This window comes from Ursus arctos, unplaced genomic scaffold, assembly GCF_023065955.2.
Source record: "Ursus arctos isolate Adak ecotype North America unplaced genomic scaffold, UrsArc2.0 scaffold_2, whole genome shotgun sequence".
Taxonomy (NCBI): Eukaryota; Metazoa; Chordata; class Mammalia; order Carnivora; family Ursidae; genus Ursus; species Ursus arctos.
In genome coordinates, this window is record NW_026622874.1 from 37854105 (window position 1) to 37870404 (window position 16300).

At 54.1% G+C, this 16300-nt stretch overlaps 1 protein-coding gene across 1 annotated transcript in view; it reads left to right on the top strand.

Moving 5' to 3' along the window:
* The first annotated feature begins 7393 nt into the window (after positions 1 to 7393).
* Positions 7394 to 16300, top strand: part of PKP1 (plakophilin 1) — a 50349-nt gene continuing 41442 nt past the window's right edge. The window contains exon 1 of the mRNA XM_026480681.4: positions 7394 to 7957. Coding sequence (XP_026336466.1) covers positions 7756 to 7957 — 202 coding nt within the window. The 5' untranslated portion in view covers positions 7394 to 7755. The remainder of the gene's footprint in view (positions 7958 to 16300) is intronic.

A 16300-nucleotide genomic window follows, 5' to 3' on the forward strand; every position in this document is an offset into this window, starting at 1 on the left:
AGACCCAGACACCCAGGCCTTCACAGAGCCATTTCACTGTGCCTCTTCTGACAAATTAAGGAGCTAGACCAGATGGTCTCCGAGGTCCCCTCCACCTCTGAAGTTCTGACGTTTCCGAGGGTAATCATGGCAGAACCACGTTGGAAGCAGCAGTACTGGGCCAGGAGGGGAGGAGAGACAGGGGCGTTAGGAGAGAGGTCGAGCAGAATCTGGAAGGAGGCTGGCCCAGCTCCCAGGAGAGGGAGGGATGTATGAGGCTCTGAGCTTAAGGAGGAGAGGCACACGCTGGGAATCAGATAATATTGTCAAGTGGAAAACAGAAGAGAGGGCAGTCAGATAAAAGACCAGAGGTGCTACAGGAGGAAGGAAGGAAATTCTGCTTATTATTAAGCACCTGCAGTATACCAAACACTGTGTTAGATATTTTATATAGGTTTATGGTCCCAAGAACTCTGGGAAGTCAGTGTGACTAACTTAATGTTACAAATGAAGAGACTGAGGTACAGAGAGAGGTGAAGTGGCTGGTTCAAGGTCACACAGCAGCAGAGGCAATGCTGGGCTGCAAAACTGGCTCTGCTCACTCCAAAGCCCCGTTCTTGTTTTCCCAGGGTGCCTGTCTGGGAAGGCCCTGGGGTCTGTGCTCAGGGGGCTTCTGCTCCTGCAGAGAGCTGAGGGCTTCCCGGGGTCCTGAGGCTGGGGCTCAAGGCCAGAACCTTAGTCCTGCCAAGGGCTTGCAACACAGCACTGCTGGCCTGGCGGGAGAGGACAGATGGAAAGGCAGGGCCCGGGAATGCTCGTATCAGGAGCGCACAACTGGAAATTTGGGTTGGCAGAGGGACGGGACACAGAGCCGATCTAGTGCTGACAGCAGACGGTTGGGACACTGCTGCGTTACTCATCACCTTCTCTCCTGCTCTCGCCGCGGCTCCACCCACCCCGCCCAGAGAGACCAGAATGGCAGCTCTGAGACAGTGAGTTGGGCCCTGTTGGGGAGCCCTCGGTGCACACCCTGGCCTCGCCCCTTAGCTGGCCAGCCCAGCCTGCCTTGGACTCATCCAGGCCCGGCTCTGCCGGCCTCTGCCCCAGACGCCCCTGCTTTCTCATGTCCAGCTGCCAGCCCTTCCTCCTCATCTTCCTCTAGAGCAGAGCAGATCTGCATGAATGGGCACAAGCCACCCCTCTTGTCCAGGCCTTCGAGGATGGGACGACCCAGAGTCACGTGCTCGGATCGTCCAATCAGGCTGCTTGCCAAAGGGCTTGGGGCGTGGCCTCTGCTCTTGCCCACCCTCCATTTTCCCCCTATCCCGGTCCGGGCCTGGGGGCTCTCTGTCCACCCTCTGTACCTTCCAGGCACAATGGTCCTGTGCAACGGACCTGCCGCTGGCACCCACAGCGCGGGTGTCAGCAGGTCCCACCAGGCGTCAGGCGGAGAGCATGGTCCATTCCTGCCCCGGTACCCTGAGGGCAGCCGGGGTCCAGGATTCGGAATGAGCTCCCTGCAGAGTTCGTCCATTCAGACGCTTGGGAAGATGGCTTCCTGGACTGGTTTCTCCCGAGATGACCAGGACAGGGCAAAGGGGTGGACACATTCTTACTTCCTGAAGTAAACGTCCCTTAGGAGGCGAGAAAGGCAGTTCCCGCGGCTCTCACGGTGCTCAGCGTGACAGCTCAGGGGCTGCGTGTGCTTTCCTGAGAGTGTCCCCCCCACCCGCGGAAGATGAGGACAAAGGTCGTAAGAGAAACTGACCTTTAGAAAACAGCAAGCCTTGACCTGGGGGCATGGAGTCTAAATGATCCAGGAGACCCAGGGAAGAGCTTGCTCCGGAGCAAGAAGGGAAATTCAGTCCAACAAAACAGGCATCCACTGAGCACCCACGTGTACCCGCAACGTGGACAGCGGGGCAAGGGAGACGAACAGCACACACATCCCTTCCCTCAGACTGCCCAGAGTCACGCAGGCGGGTGCAAACGGTGGCCCGGGACCAGAGCTTTAGCGCAGGTAGGCCCCAGGGACAACGTGTCCCAGGGGAGGGTATTGAATTTAGTTCGGGAATTCCTCACCGGAAATCAATAGGATGGACCTGTTGACAAGCGGCAGGAAGGCAGGAGGTGGGAGTGTCTTGTCACCTCCTTGGTTAAGGCCTCTCAATGGCCTTGTATCCCTCTCAGAATAAAAGTCAAACCCAGACAGAGGTCTGGAAGCTCCAGCATGATCCCGCGCTGTCCCACACACACAGTGGCTGCTGGTGACGCGTGGCTAGCAAGCATTTGAAACATGGCTGGTGTGTCTAAAGAACTGAATTTCTCGTTTCATTTCATTTGAACGGATTTAAATAGCCTGCATAGACAGAGAACGTTCCCCTCATCCCAGCAAGTTGTAGGGGACAGCACAGCCTGCCTGTCTCTGTGACCCTCTTGTGCGCACCTCCTCTCCCTCCCCTTATTGGCCACACTGGTCTGTCGGATCCGAGAACATGCCAGGCTCATGGCCTTTACACCCACTGTTCCCTCTGCCTGGAGCACCATCCCCCCACTCCTGAGATGGGCAGCTCCTCTCATGCTTCGGGGCTCAACCCAGGTACCCCTCTCTATTCTGCACCAGCCTCTCATTCACGTCCTTCACAACACTTAATATCATCTGTAATCATTTTGCCAGCTCATTTACGAGTTTACTCTTTGTCTGCTCCCTTAGAACCTAAGCCCAGGGAGAGCAGGACCTCGGCTTTTTTCCTGGTTGTGTTCCCAGGGACTGGCATGGTGCGTAGCCCATCTGGGCACTCAGCACCCACATGAGTGATGGGCTGAGAGGGCTCCACGCAAAGGAAGAAGCGTGTGTGCGAAGGCAGAGGCAGACATCTGCACGGGGCGAGTCAGTGGAGGGCTGGCAGGGAAACAAAACGATAGGGGAGACAATTTAAAGACTGGGAAGGTGACAGTGTGGTCCATCAGGGGAGGTTATAAGGTGCCTGAGTTAGGTACCCACTGAGGAGCCTGCCACCTGACCAAAGGAGCTCAGCTCAGAAAGGCTGGACAGCAGGGAGCTGGCCCCTTGGCCACCGTCGCTGTCCGTGATGTCCAAAGGTGCCTGGAACAGGGGTCAGTTACAGAAGAACAGGGCCAGATAAGGTGGCACCATGATGGCAAGCTTAGGGGTCCATAAAGGAAGGTTAACTCTTGCAACTCCCTAGGGGTATCTGCATCAGTTTGGGATAGAGGGGGAAGTGGTCCAGTCACCTGGAGGGGCTGGAAACTGAGCAAGGAGAAGCTTCAACCCAATCACTCAGAAGCAGTAGGAGCCCCAGAGGCCTCCTCTCAGCCTTCACCTGGCCCAGCCAGCCCCTCCTCCTCCCATCTCTAGATTGTAAGATCTATAAAGGCAGGACTTTGTCTTCTTAACCACTGGAGCCCCCATGCCTAGACCAAGGCCTGTCGCATAGTAGATGTTCAATAAACACGTGTTGAGGGGCACCTGGCTGGCTCAGGCGGTTAAGCATCCACCTCTTGGTACCCGCTCAGGTCTGGATCTCACAGTTGTGAGTTCAAGCCAGGCTGGGCCTGGAGCCTACTTTAAAATGCATACAGACATACTTGTTGAATAAATAAATCCATATTCTACTTTTTAATGAATGAAACTTGAGATCACAGGGTGTTTTACTTCCAAGGGCACTGGAAGCCCTGAGTGTCGAAAGAGAAATATGGGTCACAGTTCGTGCTGGAGGGAAGGCAGCAAAAAGAATTAGAACCCCATCTGTGCTCATTCGTTCTAACACCTTTGAGGATGAAAATGTCCTCATCTTGTTTCAGAATCAAATCAAAATTAACTTCTTTCAAGATGTTTTTCCCGGGGCGCCTGGGTGGCACAGCGGTTAAGCGTCTGCCTTCAGCTCAGGGCGTGATCCCGGCGTTCCGGGATCGAGCCCCACATCAGGCTCCTCCGCTATGAGCCTGCTTCTTCCTCTCCCACTCCCCCTGCTTGTGTTCCCTCTCTCGCTGGCTGTCTCTATCTCTGTCAAATAAATAAATAAAATCTTTAAAAAAAAAAAGATGTTTTTCCCAAACCACCCCACACCCTCTAAACTCAAATTAACCCCTACCCCTTGGAATTTTTTAATCATCTAAAAATATGTTCTGAAGGTCACCTGAAAGCATTTCAGAGCTCAGCTCACGTGACACAGTCTCACTGACATCTATCCTTCGCCTTAGGAGTGTTACCCTTGTCTCTGGCCTGGTTCTGAGGCAGGGCCCCACATGGGGGCGGCGGGGGGAGACTCAGGCAGGCAGAAGAGAGAGGTGATGGAAAAAGTTCTGGCCTGCTGGCTCAAAACCATACTTGAGCCCCAAACCAATCTTTCCAGCCTGAATATACCTCATGCATCTTGGGCTGGAATGTGTGACTGACCCTCTCTTCCTTTCCTTCTCCCAGGTGGGAAGTCAGACCTTGGTCCAAAGCAAGCTTCGCCAATGACTTAACCTTTCTGAGTGTGTTTCCACTTCCACAAAATAATACCTCCTCAGGGGTTACCAGGAGGATTACATCAAATAATAAATGAATAATAAATGCCAAGTGGACCTGCTCTCGGCTCTGCAGATATTAGCACTCCCTCTGTCCACTGCCAGGCTTCCCTTCACTCTGAGGTGGGGTGGGAGAGATAAGGAAAACATTGTCCAGAGGAGCTGGTTCGAGATTCTCCTGCCTTACTTAGCCCCATGATCGACATCAGAATCCCAGAGTGTTAGGGCGAGGGCGGATTGGGTGAGCTATCAACCTACCTCCACTCTTGACAGATTTGGTGCCAGGCCAGAGGCAGGGACTTGTTCTGGCATCATGAAGCTAGTTAGTGACACAGCTGGAACCAGTATCCAGGTGGCCTGACTTTCATGCCACGTGATGGAAATAGACCCTGTTAAGATTGATCCATGGAAGGATTTCGAGCCTGCTGCTTGTCACAGGGAAATCACGAGGAGGCAGCCTGGCACTGCCATGGGGTGCCCAGACTCTGGACCCTGGGTGCCTGTGTCTGGCCCTGTCTCTGCTACTTACCAACTTGGTGGCCCCACCGAGCCTCAATTTCCTCACCTGAAAAAGACAGAAGATGGCCCTGATACTGAGACCCTTCCATGTAGGATCACTGTAAGGATTCAGATGGGATGGTCTAGGCAAAGGGCTCAGAACCACGCCTGGTTTATAGGCTTGCTGCTTGTAGGAACACAGCAAATGTTGGCTATTGCTATCAATATATCAAAATAATGTCAACGTCAAAATAATAGAGAAGTATCTAGAAAAAACTGAACTTTATATCTGGAAACAATTTTAAAGGTGATCAGTTTCAACTTCCAGGGAATTAGTATGGCCTTTCATAACAATATAGGCTGTGCCAATCACCTCCTTCAGGGCCCTTCCACATGCCAGAGGTAGCAAAATTATCATTATTTAAAGACATAATTAACATTTATTATAGCTAGCATATTAGGTTTTAGATAGGCCAAATGTGTGATACAATGGAGTTGTATTTTATGTGCTGCCGTGTATACTTTATAGTACATTGGGGCCCTTATATAATCCATGAGCACTGTACTTTAATGCCCATTTTATAGGACTGTTATAAGGGAGGTCAGATAGTGTGGAGGGAAGAGCAGTGGCTCAGAAGTCACCAGGCCTGATTAGAATGAAGGCTTTGCCACATATTAACTGGGTGACCGTGGGCAAGCTACCCCTTCGCTTCATCATTCAGAGGCTGGGTTGGATGATGTCCAAGGAGGATCCATCTAGCCCTGATAGCCTATGGCTGGAAGCAGAATCTTAAAATTTTAAGCAGCGATAGAAGTGTATGGATGTTGAACCTTTGTATCTATGACATATTGTTGGTCACATCTCCGATTTATTTGATGCTAAGTTCTTACGAACACAACTCTCAATTATAAAACTATTTCTATTGGAAACTATGGTCTGCTTTACAATATTCTGCTCTGCACGTGGCTACCCCATGCATTATGGGGAAAAGGAGGGGCTCCCTGCATGTAACACCCACTTCTCAGGAAATGAGCAAGTGACCTTCATGAGATCCCTGAGATGGTCACTCAAGTTTTGCAATCCTTTGTCCTATAATTCCCAACAAGTATAGACTCTGATGGCTCCTTCCTCTGTAGACTAGAAGGGCCGACTAAAAACGAAGTATGAGAGCTATGAGCGGCAAATACAAAGGACAGCTAAAGGGACAGCTATGAGAGTGTATCGCCGCTGGAGGACTCCCCAAAACTAAGGAGCTGAGGGACTGCACTGCTACACTGTTCAGAAATGGTGTTCAGAAGACACATCAAGAAATGCATGAATTCTGGGGCGCCTGGGTGGCACAGCGGTTAAGCGTCTGCCTTCAGCTCAGGGCGTAATCCCGGCGTTCTGGGATCGGGCCCCACATCAGGCTCCTCTGCTATGAGCCTGCTTCTTCCTCTCCCACTCCCCCTGCTTGTGTTCCCTCTCTCGCTGGCTGTCTCTATCTCTGTCAAATAAATAAATAAAATCTTTAAAAAAAAAAAAAGAAATGCATGAATTCTGTGACCATCTTTTGCTTAAGGAGGACAGGTAGGGTGTGGTGTCTTTTAGAAAGAGTTCCATCAACATAGATTTAAAAATTCTCAGCCCCTGGTGTGAGCTACCTTCATGCCTGGGACCACGCTCCATGGACGTCACTATACATGTGTCCCCAGGGATTTGTGTGTCTAGGAGCATGCATGGAGAAGTCCCAGAATAGTAAGTCCGTAGTGGGGTAGTTTTATGGGGCAGGCAGCCTTCCAGGTTTCCAGGAAGGATCTGAGTAGGATACAAGTTAGATTTAATTTCCCTTAAGTTGGCTAGCTTTCATTCATTCATCCATTCAAAAAAAAAATTTTTTTTTATTGAGCCCCTAATATATGCCAGCACCATTTTACAGGCTAAGTCTGGAGTTTCAGAGAAGATCCACTGTTGACACGGCTTTTTCCTCTGGCGTGCCCACACATGACAGGTGTACTATTTTGTGGTTTTGTATCTCAACTTCGGTCCTTGGGACTTCATGACCCCACCCCAGTCCCTTCAGGACTTAGAGTAGAGCGGTCGTCCCCATAGGATTGAGCACTCCCTTTGGACAGGGGCCGTGGCTCAGCCTGCGGCCTGGGAGCCCCCACCCACAGGGCTGGTCTCTGCCATGACCTCAGGACAGACGAAGGTGGATTGCGGGCCCTCCCGGGGGCCTGGTCAAGAAAGAATCCTTTTTCCTCGAGAGAAGTCTCCCTGGGTTCCTGAGTTGAGCACATACTTTCTCCGTGAGCGAGCAGGGACAGGACAGAGGGGCGTCTCCCTGGGGCCTCACCTCCTGCACGTCACGGGGGAGGGAAGAGAGAGGAAGGAGCGGATGGCAGGGAGACGCCGAGGTCCCACACTCGGGACTCGCAGCCCTGCCCCCCCAAGAGCGCTCGCTCCCGCAGCGGCAGCGCCCTGCAGCTCGCACCCGCGGCGGCGCGCGGCCAGTGCAGTGGGTGGTGCAGGGCAGGGGTGGTATATCCAGTCTGACCGAGGGCGGGCCTCGCCAGTGCCAGCAGAGGAACCAGCCGGGCCGGAGGCGCCACGAGCCGCCGCCGGGAGCCTCACAGGGACCACGCACTCTATGGCCCTCGGGAGCCGCTGAGCACAGCAGAGCCGCAGCCGCCCGCCCGCCGCACCCCGCCGCCCCTCACCGCCCCTCTCGGCTCTCGCAGGCCTGGCCCGCGCCCCCCGCCGCCATGAACCACTCGCCGCTCAAGACCGCCTTGGCGTACGAATGCTTCCCGGACCAGGACAACTCAACGCTGGCTTTGCCGTCGGACCAAAAGATGAAGACCGGCACGTCGGGCCGCCAGCGCGTGCAGGAACAGGTGATGATGACCGTCAAGCGGCAGAAGTCCAAGTCGTCCCAGTCGTCCACCCTGAGCCACTCCAACCGAGGTAAAGGTTCGGCGCCCGCGCGACCCGTGCGCTGCGGCCCCGCGCCCCTCCGCCGCGCGGCGGGGACCGAAGGGGGCGCGCCTCCCGGGGGTGCGGGGAGGCGAGGGAGCGCGTAGTCCGCGCGGCCAGTCCGACGCGGTGCGGCGGCGGCGGCGGGCGACCGGCTGGGGCGAGCCCCAGGCTGGGGGCGCGAAGCGGGGCTCGCGCGGCGGGTGGGGGACACGGCCCGGGGCGTCTCTCCAGCGCGCGGAGGCTGAGAATGGCCCGCGGGCCCGGGAACCCGGCCCAGCGCCCGCGAGGCTTTCTTCCCCAAACTGCTCCGGGAACTGCCCCCGCCTCTCTGTCTGCCCCGGCTCCCCAGGGCTCTCCAGGGCTCCCCAAGGGTGTGGGCTCCCCTCACTCCCCTCCCGGTCCTTCGGGCTTCGCGGTCCGCGGCGCCAACGGCAGGTAGCCAGGTAGCCGGCACCCAGGCGGGCAGGTTCCGCGTCCTGGTGGGGCCAGTGCGTGCCCGCCGGGCCGGGCGAGGGGGTCACCGTGACCCGAGGAGGGGCTCAGGAGAGGCGCTGTGGGACGGGCAGGTGCCGCGGGGAACGGGGACCAGCCCTTGGAACGCCGCAGCGCGCTAGCGGGAGCCTCACACCTGGAAGAGGCAAGCTGGTTGGAAGGTCACCCGAGGACCAGTGCGCTCCCTGAGGCTCCCCGAGGCCCGGGAAGGGCGGCTGTTGATGCCCTCTTGGCTCAGCGGCTAATACAGAAGCTTTCCCACCGGATCCTCCCTACCTCACCTGGCTTAAGCAGGAAGGAACAAGCGTCAGGAGGAGGGTAGGAAGTGAGGCTGGTGAGGCTGGAAATCCCAGGAAGCCCCTAGGGCTGAGCCTGACGGTGCGCCCTTGTCCAGTGTAGGTGCTCACCCTGACCAGCCACCAAGGTCCCCCCGCCCACCCCTGGTGCTGAGGTACCCCAAGCAGGGAGGCTTGGAGAAAGGGATAGGACCCCTGAAACTCAAGGAGGAAGGTACAATTTCTGACAGGGAGAATTTTTAGACCACATACGTTAATACAAAGGATTCCCAGTAAGAATTACATGCAAATTTGCAAACCTTCTGTTTGTGTATGTGTTTAGTTAAGTTTGGTAAATGCTAATAGATTCTGCAGACTGCAAACCAGTACAGGCCAACCAAGGCTTATTCATGGAGTCAGGCCTCTAAGACAGAGTGAGGGGAGGAGGGGTAGCAAAGAGGAAGGAGGCAAAGGAGACAGACCCCTGCCCATCTCCCAACACACACACACACACACACACACACACACACACACACACACCAGCTCACATTTCCTACTCCGGCTTGGTCTCTCTCCCTCTCTCTCTCATTCCTGAGTGGCCCCTGTGTAGAGCTGAGGGAGAGAAAATGGCTGGCCGAGGACTTCCCTGCACCCAAAACCTAAAGGTCTTTGCTGCTGTGTGTGCCTTTGCCCTGGCCTGGACTCCACTTCTTCTCCTGCTAGACTTCCACTCAAGGTCATACAGACTCCAGAGCATTTACCTCCTCTTTTATTTAGTGCTTTGGTAGCTGCTTACCAGCCTTTTTTGGAAGTAGGTTTGGGATAATTAAAAAAAAAAAAGTGTCCCCATTTCTGGCCACAGCCCAGTCACAGCTCAAGACAACCTACTCTCTTCTCGGCACAAGACTTAGCTGTCCCTCTCCCACTCCCACGCCATCCCTGGCCTGAGCTCCAGGCTCACAGCTCCAGAAAAATCTCAAAAATCCCGAGTGCCCCCAAACACCCCTTCTCCTTCCCACCTATGGGGATGCGGGCGAGTGTCTGTCATCATGCAGTGCTCTGTTTCTGACCTTGCCCTTGGTGGGTAACATCTATCCGATGGGATCTCCTTCTCTCCATCCCAAGGTCCTCTGGGGGACTTAAGCAGGTGAGGGTTGACTTCTGGCTACTGCATACCTCTCCAGAAACAGGCCTCTCCAAGGACTGACCCTGTAGGTGTGTCCCCTCTGCCCTCAGCTCTGGCGAGGCTCCCACAGGGGCAGTTTCCCCAGAGGCATCCTAGGTGGAAGAAGCGGTTGGGTCACTTGGAGCTGGTGTTTCTGGTTTATCTGGCTTTGTTTTCATCAGATTTCCCCCTTCTCTTCATCAGAACCGCCCAAGCATTCTCTGTTTGCTCAGTGGCCATTCCTACTAACTTTGCTCTTTCTTTTTGTCTTGGTTTATATCCCATGCACCTGCTCTGGTTGCTGGGAAGGGCGAGTTGGCAGTTGTGGAAGGACCATACCCTGGGTCATTGCCTTAACCCCCCTGGACACACTGGAATTCTCCTTCAAGAGAGAAGAGTCGAATTCTCTAGGGTGTTTGGTTCTCTTGGGGCTCCTGAATCCCACCAGGGCTCCTCGGGTTAAGAACATCCACCCCAGAGAAGGCCAGCCACAGCTTACAGGTTGCCTGGCAGGTAGCTACCACTCCTTGTACCCCGTGAAGGACAGTCAGGAATCTGCCACTGGTGATCCCAACAATAGAACCGGCTTTTCTCCAGAGTCCACCCGAAGAGGGATCTCTTCTGTCTTGTCCATAAGAGGGAATTGAGCCACCAAGGGCTGGGAGAGGAGCCCCATGGAAGGAGCCTTACACTAAATACCTATTTCCGCCAGCCCTCCCCAAAAGACTGCAGATGTGAAAGATGCCTTGCCCTGGTCAGGACGTCCCCGGGGAGGGAGGAGGGCGCTCTGGGGTCCGGAGACCCTGCAGAAGGAGGCTGCTCGGAACCCACCTGCCCACCTGGGTCTTTTTCTGAACTGGCCGCTAAGTATTGCTCTCCTGTGCTTCCAGAATGTCCTTGTGTGTGTGCGGCAGGGTGTCTGCTCAGACTGTGTGGGAAGCAGGAGGAAGCCCAGGCGATGGGGCTGCTCAGCCTAAGATCTTTGCTGGGGAAACTTGACCTGCCTGAGGTGGGAAAGTCCCTGCAGGTGCTCGTCGTGAGCCGCTCTGTTGGGGGGTCAAAGGCTAGTGCATCAGCTCGGCAGCCCAAAAGAAATGCTTTTCCACATTCAGGTTCTTTAGACCTTCACCTGGAACCTCGTCCTAAAGCTTAAACTGAATCCTATTTGGTCCAACTTCAGCAACCCCCCCCCCGCCACTCCCCCGCCACTGCGGCTCTGTGAATACACATCCCACACAAAGTCTAATGACACCACCTTGCTTTTTCGTATCACTCCTCGTTCCAGAGAAATCCCAACACTAACAGCGTCATTGTCCTTGTTTATCTCACTACCTGCTTAGACATCTGTGATTTTTTACTTTCAACCTTCTCCTTTCTTCTCAGAACTACCATTTCCTATCTAACATGGCCAAACCTGGATTTCACACTGGTCGGAGATAGGGTTGGGGCCACCTTGGGCTAGGGAAGGTGCCTGTCCCCTACTTCGTCATCCTGCATCTGTCCCTCGCAAGGCAGTGACTACTTGAGGCCGTCCTAGGGGGCAGGCTTGTGCTGGCTTGGTGGCCGTGGCATGCACAGGTGAAGGTCCCCGTCTCAGGACCCCGCCTTTGTTGTCCTTTCTGTATTTATGTTTGGCTGTGTCTCAGCATAACCCTCAGTCTGTGTGAGGTTCTGCTCATTCCGCCCTCTTGGAAGTTGTCCATTTCTGACCACAGACCACGAACAGACATCACTTCTGGGGTGGTTTTCTCGGGACCGAAGCTGGCATAGGGGAGAGTAAAGGGTGTCTGAGCTTTAACTTGTTCCGGCAACGAAACATCCTAATTAAACTTCAAATGAACCAATTCCTGTTTCTTTACAATGTATCTTGGCTTGAAGCTGAGGTTTTACCAGAATTTCCGTTTGCCTGTTACAACACATACAAAAATGCCAAGTATTCCAGAATGTTTCACAGCAAATGCTATTTCCCTGGACCCCGTTCCTTTGCTAAGCTCATTGGCAGAGGTTTAAAAAAAGAAAAAGAAAACAAACAAATGTTTCTCCCTATACACCAAATTGTAAATATCAATAAGCCATCCGTTCCAGGTCTAGAAATCTGGAAACTACTTCTGCCATGGGGTATGAGTCCGAGAAGGTGTGCGATGTTCGGACAAAATAAGATGGAAGAATGTTAGATATCCTCATGTGAAGCTCTTCGTAGGCACGCACTGCACACGCGCACACACGTATACACGTGTACCCACACCCATGCACATACACGCATGTAGGCATGCATGGACACACACCCCACCTTGCAGTCTGCACTAGGGCAGGAGTCCAGCCTGTGTCAGGAGACCTGAGTTCTACCTGGATTGATTGCTGGCTGATGTGGGATCTTGGGCAAGTCACTGCCTCTCTCTGGGTCTCTGCAGCTGTACGAGATCGGATTAGATCATCTCCAAAGTGTGCTGTGATGGTACCCATCTTTGGAAATAGATCACATCACTACTTCTGCAGACCATTCCCCCAAACGGTCTGTAGCTGTCCTACAAAGAGACTCTTCCCCTCCATGAGTATCCCTTACGGTTTCCCTCTTGTGAACATCCTAACATACCAGAAGCCATCCACTCCGCTGCTCGCAAACCTGACTGCACATTGAAATCATCTGGGAATTTTTAAAAATGCAAATGCCTGTGTCCCACCCCCAGAGATTCTTATTTAGTGAGTATGGGGGACAGTGCAGGCTTCAGGACCCTTAAAGTCTCCTAGGCAGTTCTGATGTGCAACTAAGTTAAGGAATCATTGTTCTGGTCCCCATCTTTCACTCACACCTAGACCCGGCCTAAGGATCACCCCCATGAGATGCGTGCACGCACACACACACAAACACATACACACACATGCACACACACATGAAGACGAATAGATATCTAATGTGGTAATTGCTGATGACAATGTTTTAGTCTGGATCTCCAGCCAAGTGGCTGGGTCGTGTTTTGACCTTTGGCCACACGAATCCGCCACCCTGCCCCCGTGCCAACCCTATTCCCACAAGATGCTCCCACCCTCTGCCCAGGCCTTGGGTTTAGTGGGGTCCAGAAACAGACAATCAGAAAGAGAAGCGGGGCTGCGGCAGAGCTGGGCTTGAACGCGGCCCCGCAGAGTTGGGATTGAGAGGAGCGAACACTGGCTGTAGCAGAATCTCTGCTCAGTACATGTGCCCAGGAGAAATGCAAGAACCACGCCAAAGTGCCTGGTGAGGTTGTGCTGAACTCCTTGCCCTCCTCAGGCATGGAAGCTTCCAGATAGGGATGTCCACAGTGCTCCCAGCTGGCCTGGGCAGACGGAAATGGGAGGACGTCTGGCCATTTCCCTCCCTAGGGCACCTTAACGTTCCCACGGGCACCACTCCTGCCCAGTCTTGAACATCTCAGAGGGACATCATACCAGAAGTGTCTTCAGCAGTTCTTCCTAGTGCCTCATTTAAGTTCTCCTTGCTATGGGCTTAGCCTTACTGAGCACCATGGGTGGAAGAGATTTCAGGGGGGTGACATACTGGTATTCTCAGGGCCGAAAGATAATGAGCTTCCTTTCCCAAGTGTTTCGTGCTGAGGAGCAGATGGGCTTTACTTCCGGGTAGAAGCCAGAAGAGATAGGGCTTTATGGGACACAGAACAAGCAACAGACACACATCCAGGGCGGCATGACCTGTGACAAGCCCTCCTGACTAGCAAGGGAGAGGGCTCTGGGGGAAGGAGGCAGTGGAGGAGATGGGTTCCAGATGACCTCTGTCCTTGCGGTCAGCCTGTTGGTCAGGCAGGCGGAAGTCATGAGTGCCTTGTCCAGGTAGACGCTGGACCTGGGGTCAGGAGTAGGGGGCAAGCAGAAGATCCCTTGCTTCAGGGAAATCCTAGCCTCCTTGCTTTCTGGGGAAAGGGCCCATAAGTACATGTGTGTGTGAACACACACACACCCACACACACACACATCGTGTACAGAGGGCACACTCCAAGGAACACACCCACCAGCATGGAGTGAGTAGAGCAGCTGGCCAGAAAGCTGACATGGTTACGCTAGAGGGTTTGGAGTGCCCAGAGCTGGGTGGGGTCACCTCTAGAAGAAGCTGATTTTTGTGCAAGGTTTTGAATGCTGAGAGAGGGTTTGGCTGAGAAGAAGAGAAAGAATGTTTCAGGTGCGGTGGGTGTGACCGATTTGAAAGCTTGGAAGGTAGAAGAGGATGAGTCATTCCGGCAAAGGTTGGCCCGTCCCCATTGAAGAGAGAAGTCCATGTATCCTAACAAAGAAGCTGCCTCCCTTTTCAAAGCTTTGGTAGGCGAGAAAGCTTGCGCTGCCCCTATGACACAAGAGAGAATCAGATCAATGTCTCAGGCAGCAAAGGGAAGCAGCATCCGGGGACGCCGATGATCTGAGCGGTGGATTTTTTGAGATGGCTTTACACCCTGAAACACTGACACGGGTGAGACAAGCTGTGTGAACAGAGCAGCTGGAATTGATTGTACACTGGAGAAAGCAGTACGTTTTCTGAGACGTTTGCTCTTTGACCTCAACGTTCTCTGGGTGGGCAGATGCCTCCTGGGGACAATGCACAAGTTGGGCTGGCAGCCAGCTCCGCTGAGAAGCCGCCACCCTTTGCTTCTGGCATGTGCTCCCTTCTGGAGGAAACATTGGGAATGCAGGTGCTCAACTACAAGAGTGGTTGGGATCACCTCCCCTTATCACGCCTGACACCAAGAATCCTCCTCAAGGAGGTGGCTGTGCCTGCTCTCAAGATGCTCTCAGATGCTGTCTCCCTAGATTACCCCACCTACCAGAGACATCTTTGGGTGGGAGGAGGGCCTGGTCGAGTAGCCTTCAAGGACCCTGGTCCCATGCTGCAATTTGGGGGATGTGGAGCCTCCAGGCACCAGGCACTGAAGCACCTCCACCATGAGGGGTGAACTGGTTGACAAAAAGGACCCACTCAGTCCAGGTTTGGCCCAGCCACAGCCAGAGCCATGCCCTGTGCCCAAGATCCCAGGGAAAGAGGAGACATGATGCTTGCTTCAGTGAGTGCCCAAAGTACATGGTGGTGGACGGTCATGAGATGGGGAACCAACTGCACCTGACTGTGCCCCTGTTCTGAGGAGACAGTCAGCCAGGGGTGATGGGACCAAGTGGAGTTAATCAGGAAAGACTCCCTAGAAATGGGTTGTGAAGAAGTCAGGGGACTAGATGGAGAAAGGAAAGCTGTCAGAGCTATTACCATCACTCTCATTGAGAACCTCCATGTTCTTGCTGTTGAACCTGACTTTCCAAAGGTAATGTGAACCAGCCAGACACCCTGGGGTCAGGAAAGGAGAGCAGCATTCTTATTAATAGAGCTCCCCTCCTACCTGCACATCTTTGGTCATCGGGTACAATGCAAAGTGTGACCTCAAGCAGGTAACTTCTCTGGACTCCTCTACCTCAGAACCATGGCCCCAAGTGCAGCTACCTTTCTGCCAGAGAAGCAGTGCTGGCTGGTGTGATGGCAGCCTCATTCTCACAAGGAAGCCAAGCAAAGCATCTCAAGGTGGGAGTCAGGTGATCTCACCCCCATTTGCAGATGGATCTTAGGAAGTACCTTCAGGAGCCATCTGGAAGGGCCTGGAGGACTTGGCCTCACCAGAAATGAGTGTTATGGCCCACACCTGTCATCACTAAAGTTACCACTGGGGCACAGGGACTGGCTTTTAGAAGGATAGGGCATTCCAAAGGTCTTATTCACCCCTGCCTCCACGGCAGAGAACTCACCTCCCACATGGAGAGGGAGGCAGGCAGGTGCAGGGCATGGACGGAGGAGATGCTTCATCTGATGACCGAGGGAGTGAGTAATGTCACTGCTGACAAGATTCCCTTTTGAGAAGAAGTGGAGGACCCATGGGAGCCTGCCCTCCACTGAGCCTCCTGGGGATGCCTCCCCTAGTCAAAGGCCTCCCTGGGGCTCCATAGAACTCTTTGTCTGTCACCACCCCAGATTTTCCATCTAAAAGCAGCTGGCTGACCCACACCTGCCCCTGGGTGAGACATCGCTGCTCACGGGGCAACAACCAAGTGAACTCTAGCCTGTCAAACCCTGAAAGGGATGATAGAAGTAGGCTGGACGGAGGGCAGTCAGACGAGACCTGGCTGTCAGCTGCCTCAGGGCCTGACCATGCATGCCTAGGGTCCTGGCTGCAGCCCTTTCCCTGGTGTGAGCTGGTCCTGGGTGTCTGAGCCCATGAGATTGCTTCCAGACTCCTCCTGACAAAGGCAGCCTTTCTGGGGACGGGGGGGGGGGGGGCAGCCTGAGAAAGGAAGAGGAACCAGCTGCCTGCACTCAGTACGGGAGCTCGGATTAAGTCAGAGGCTCAGGGAGAGTCCCCTCAGGAGTCAGTCCTG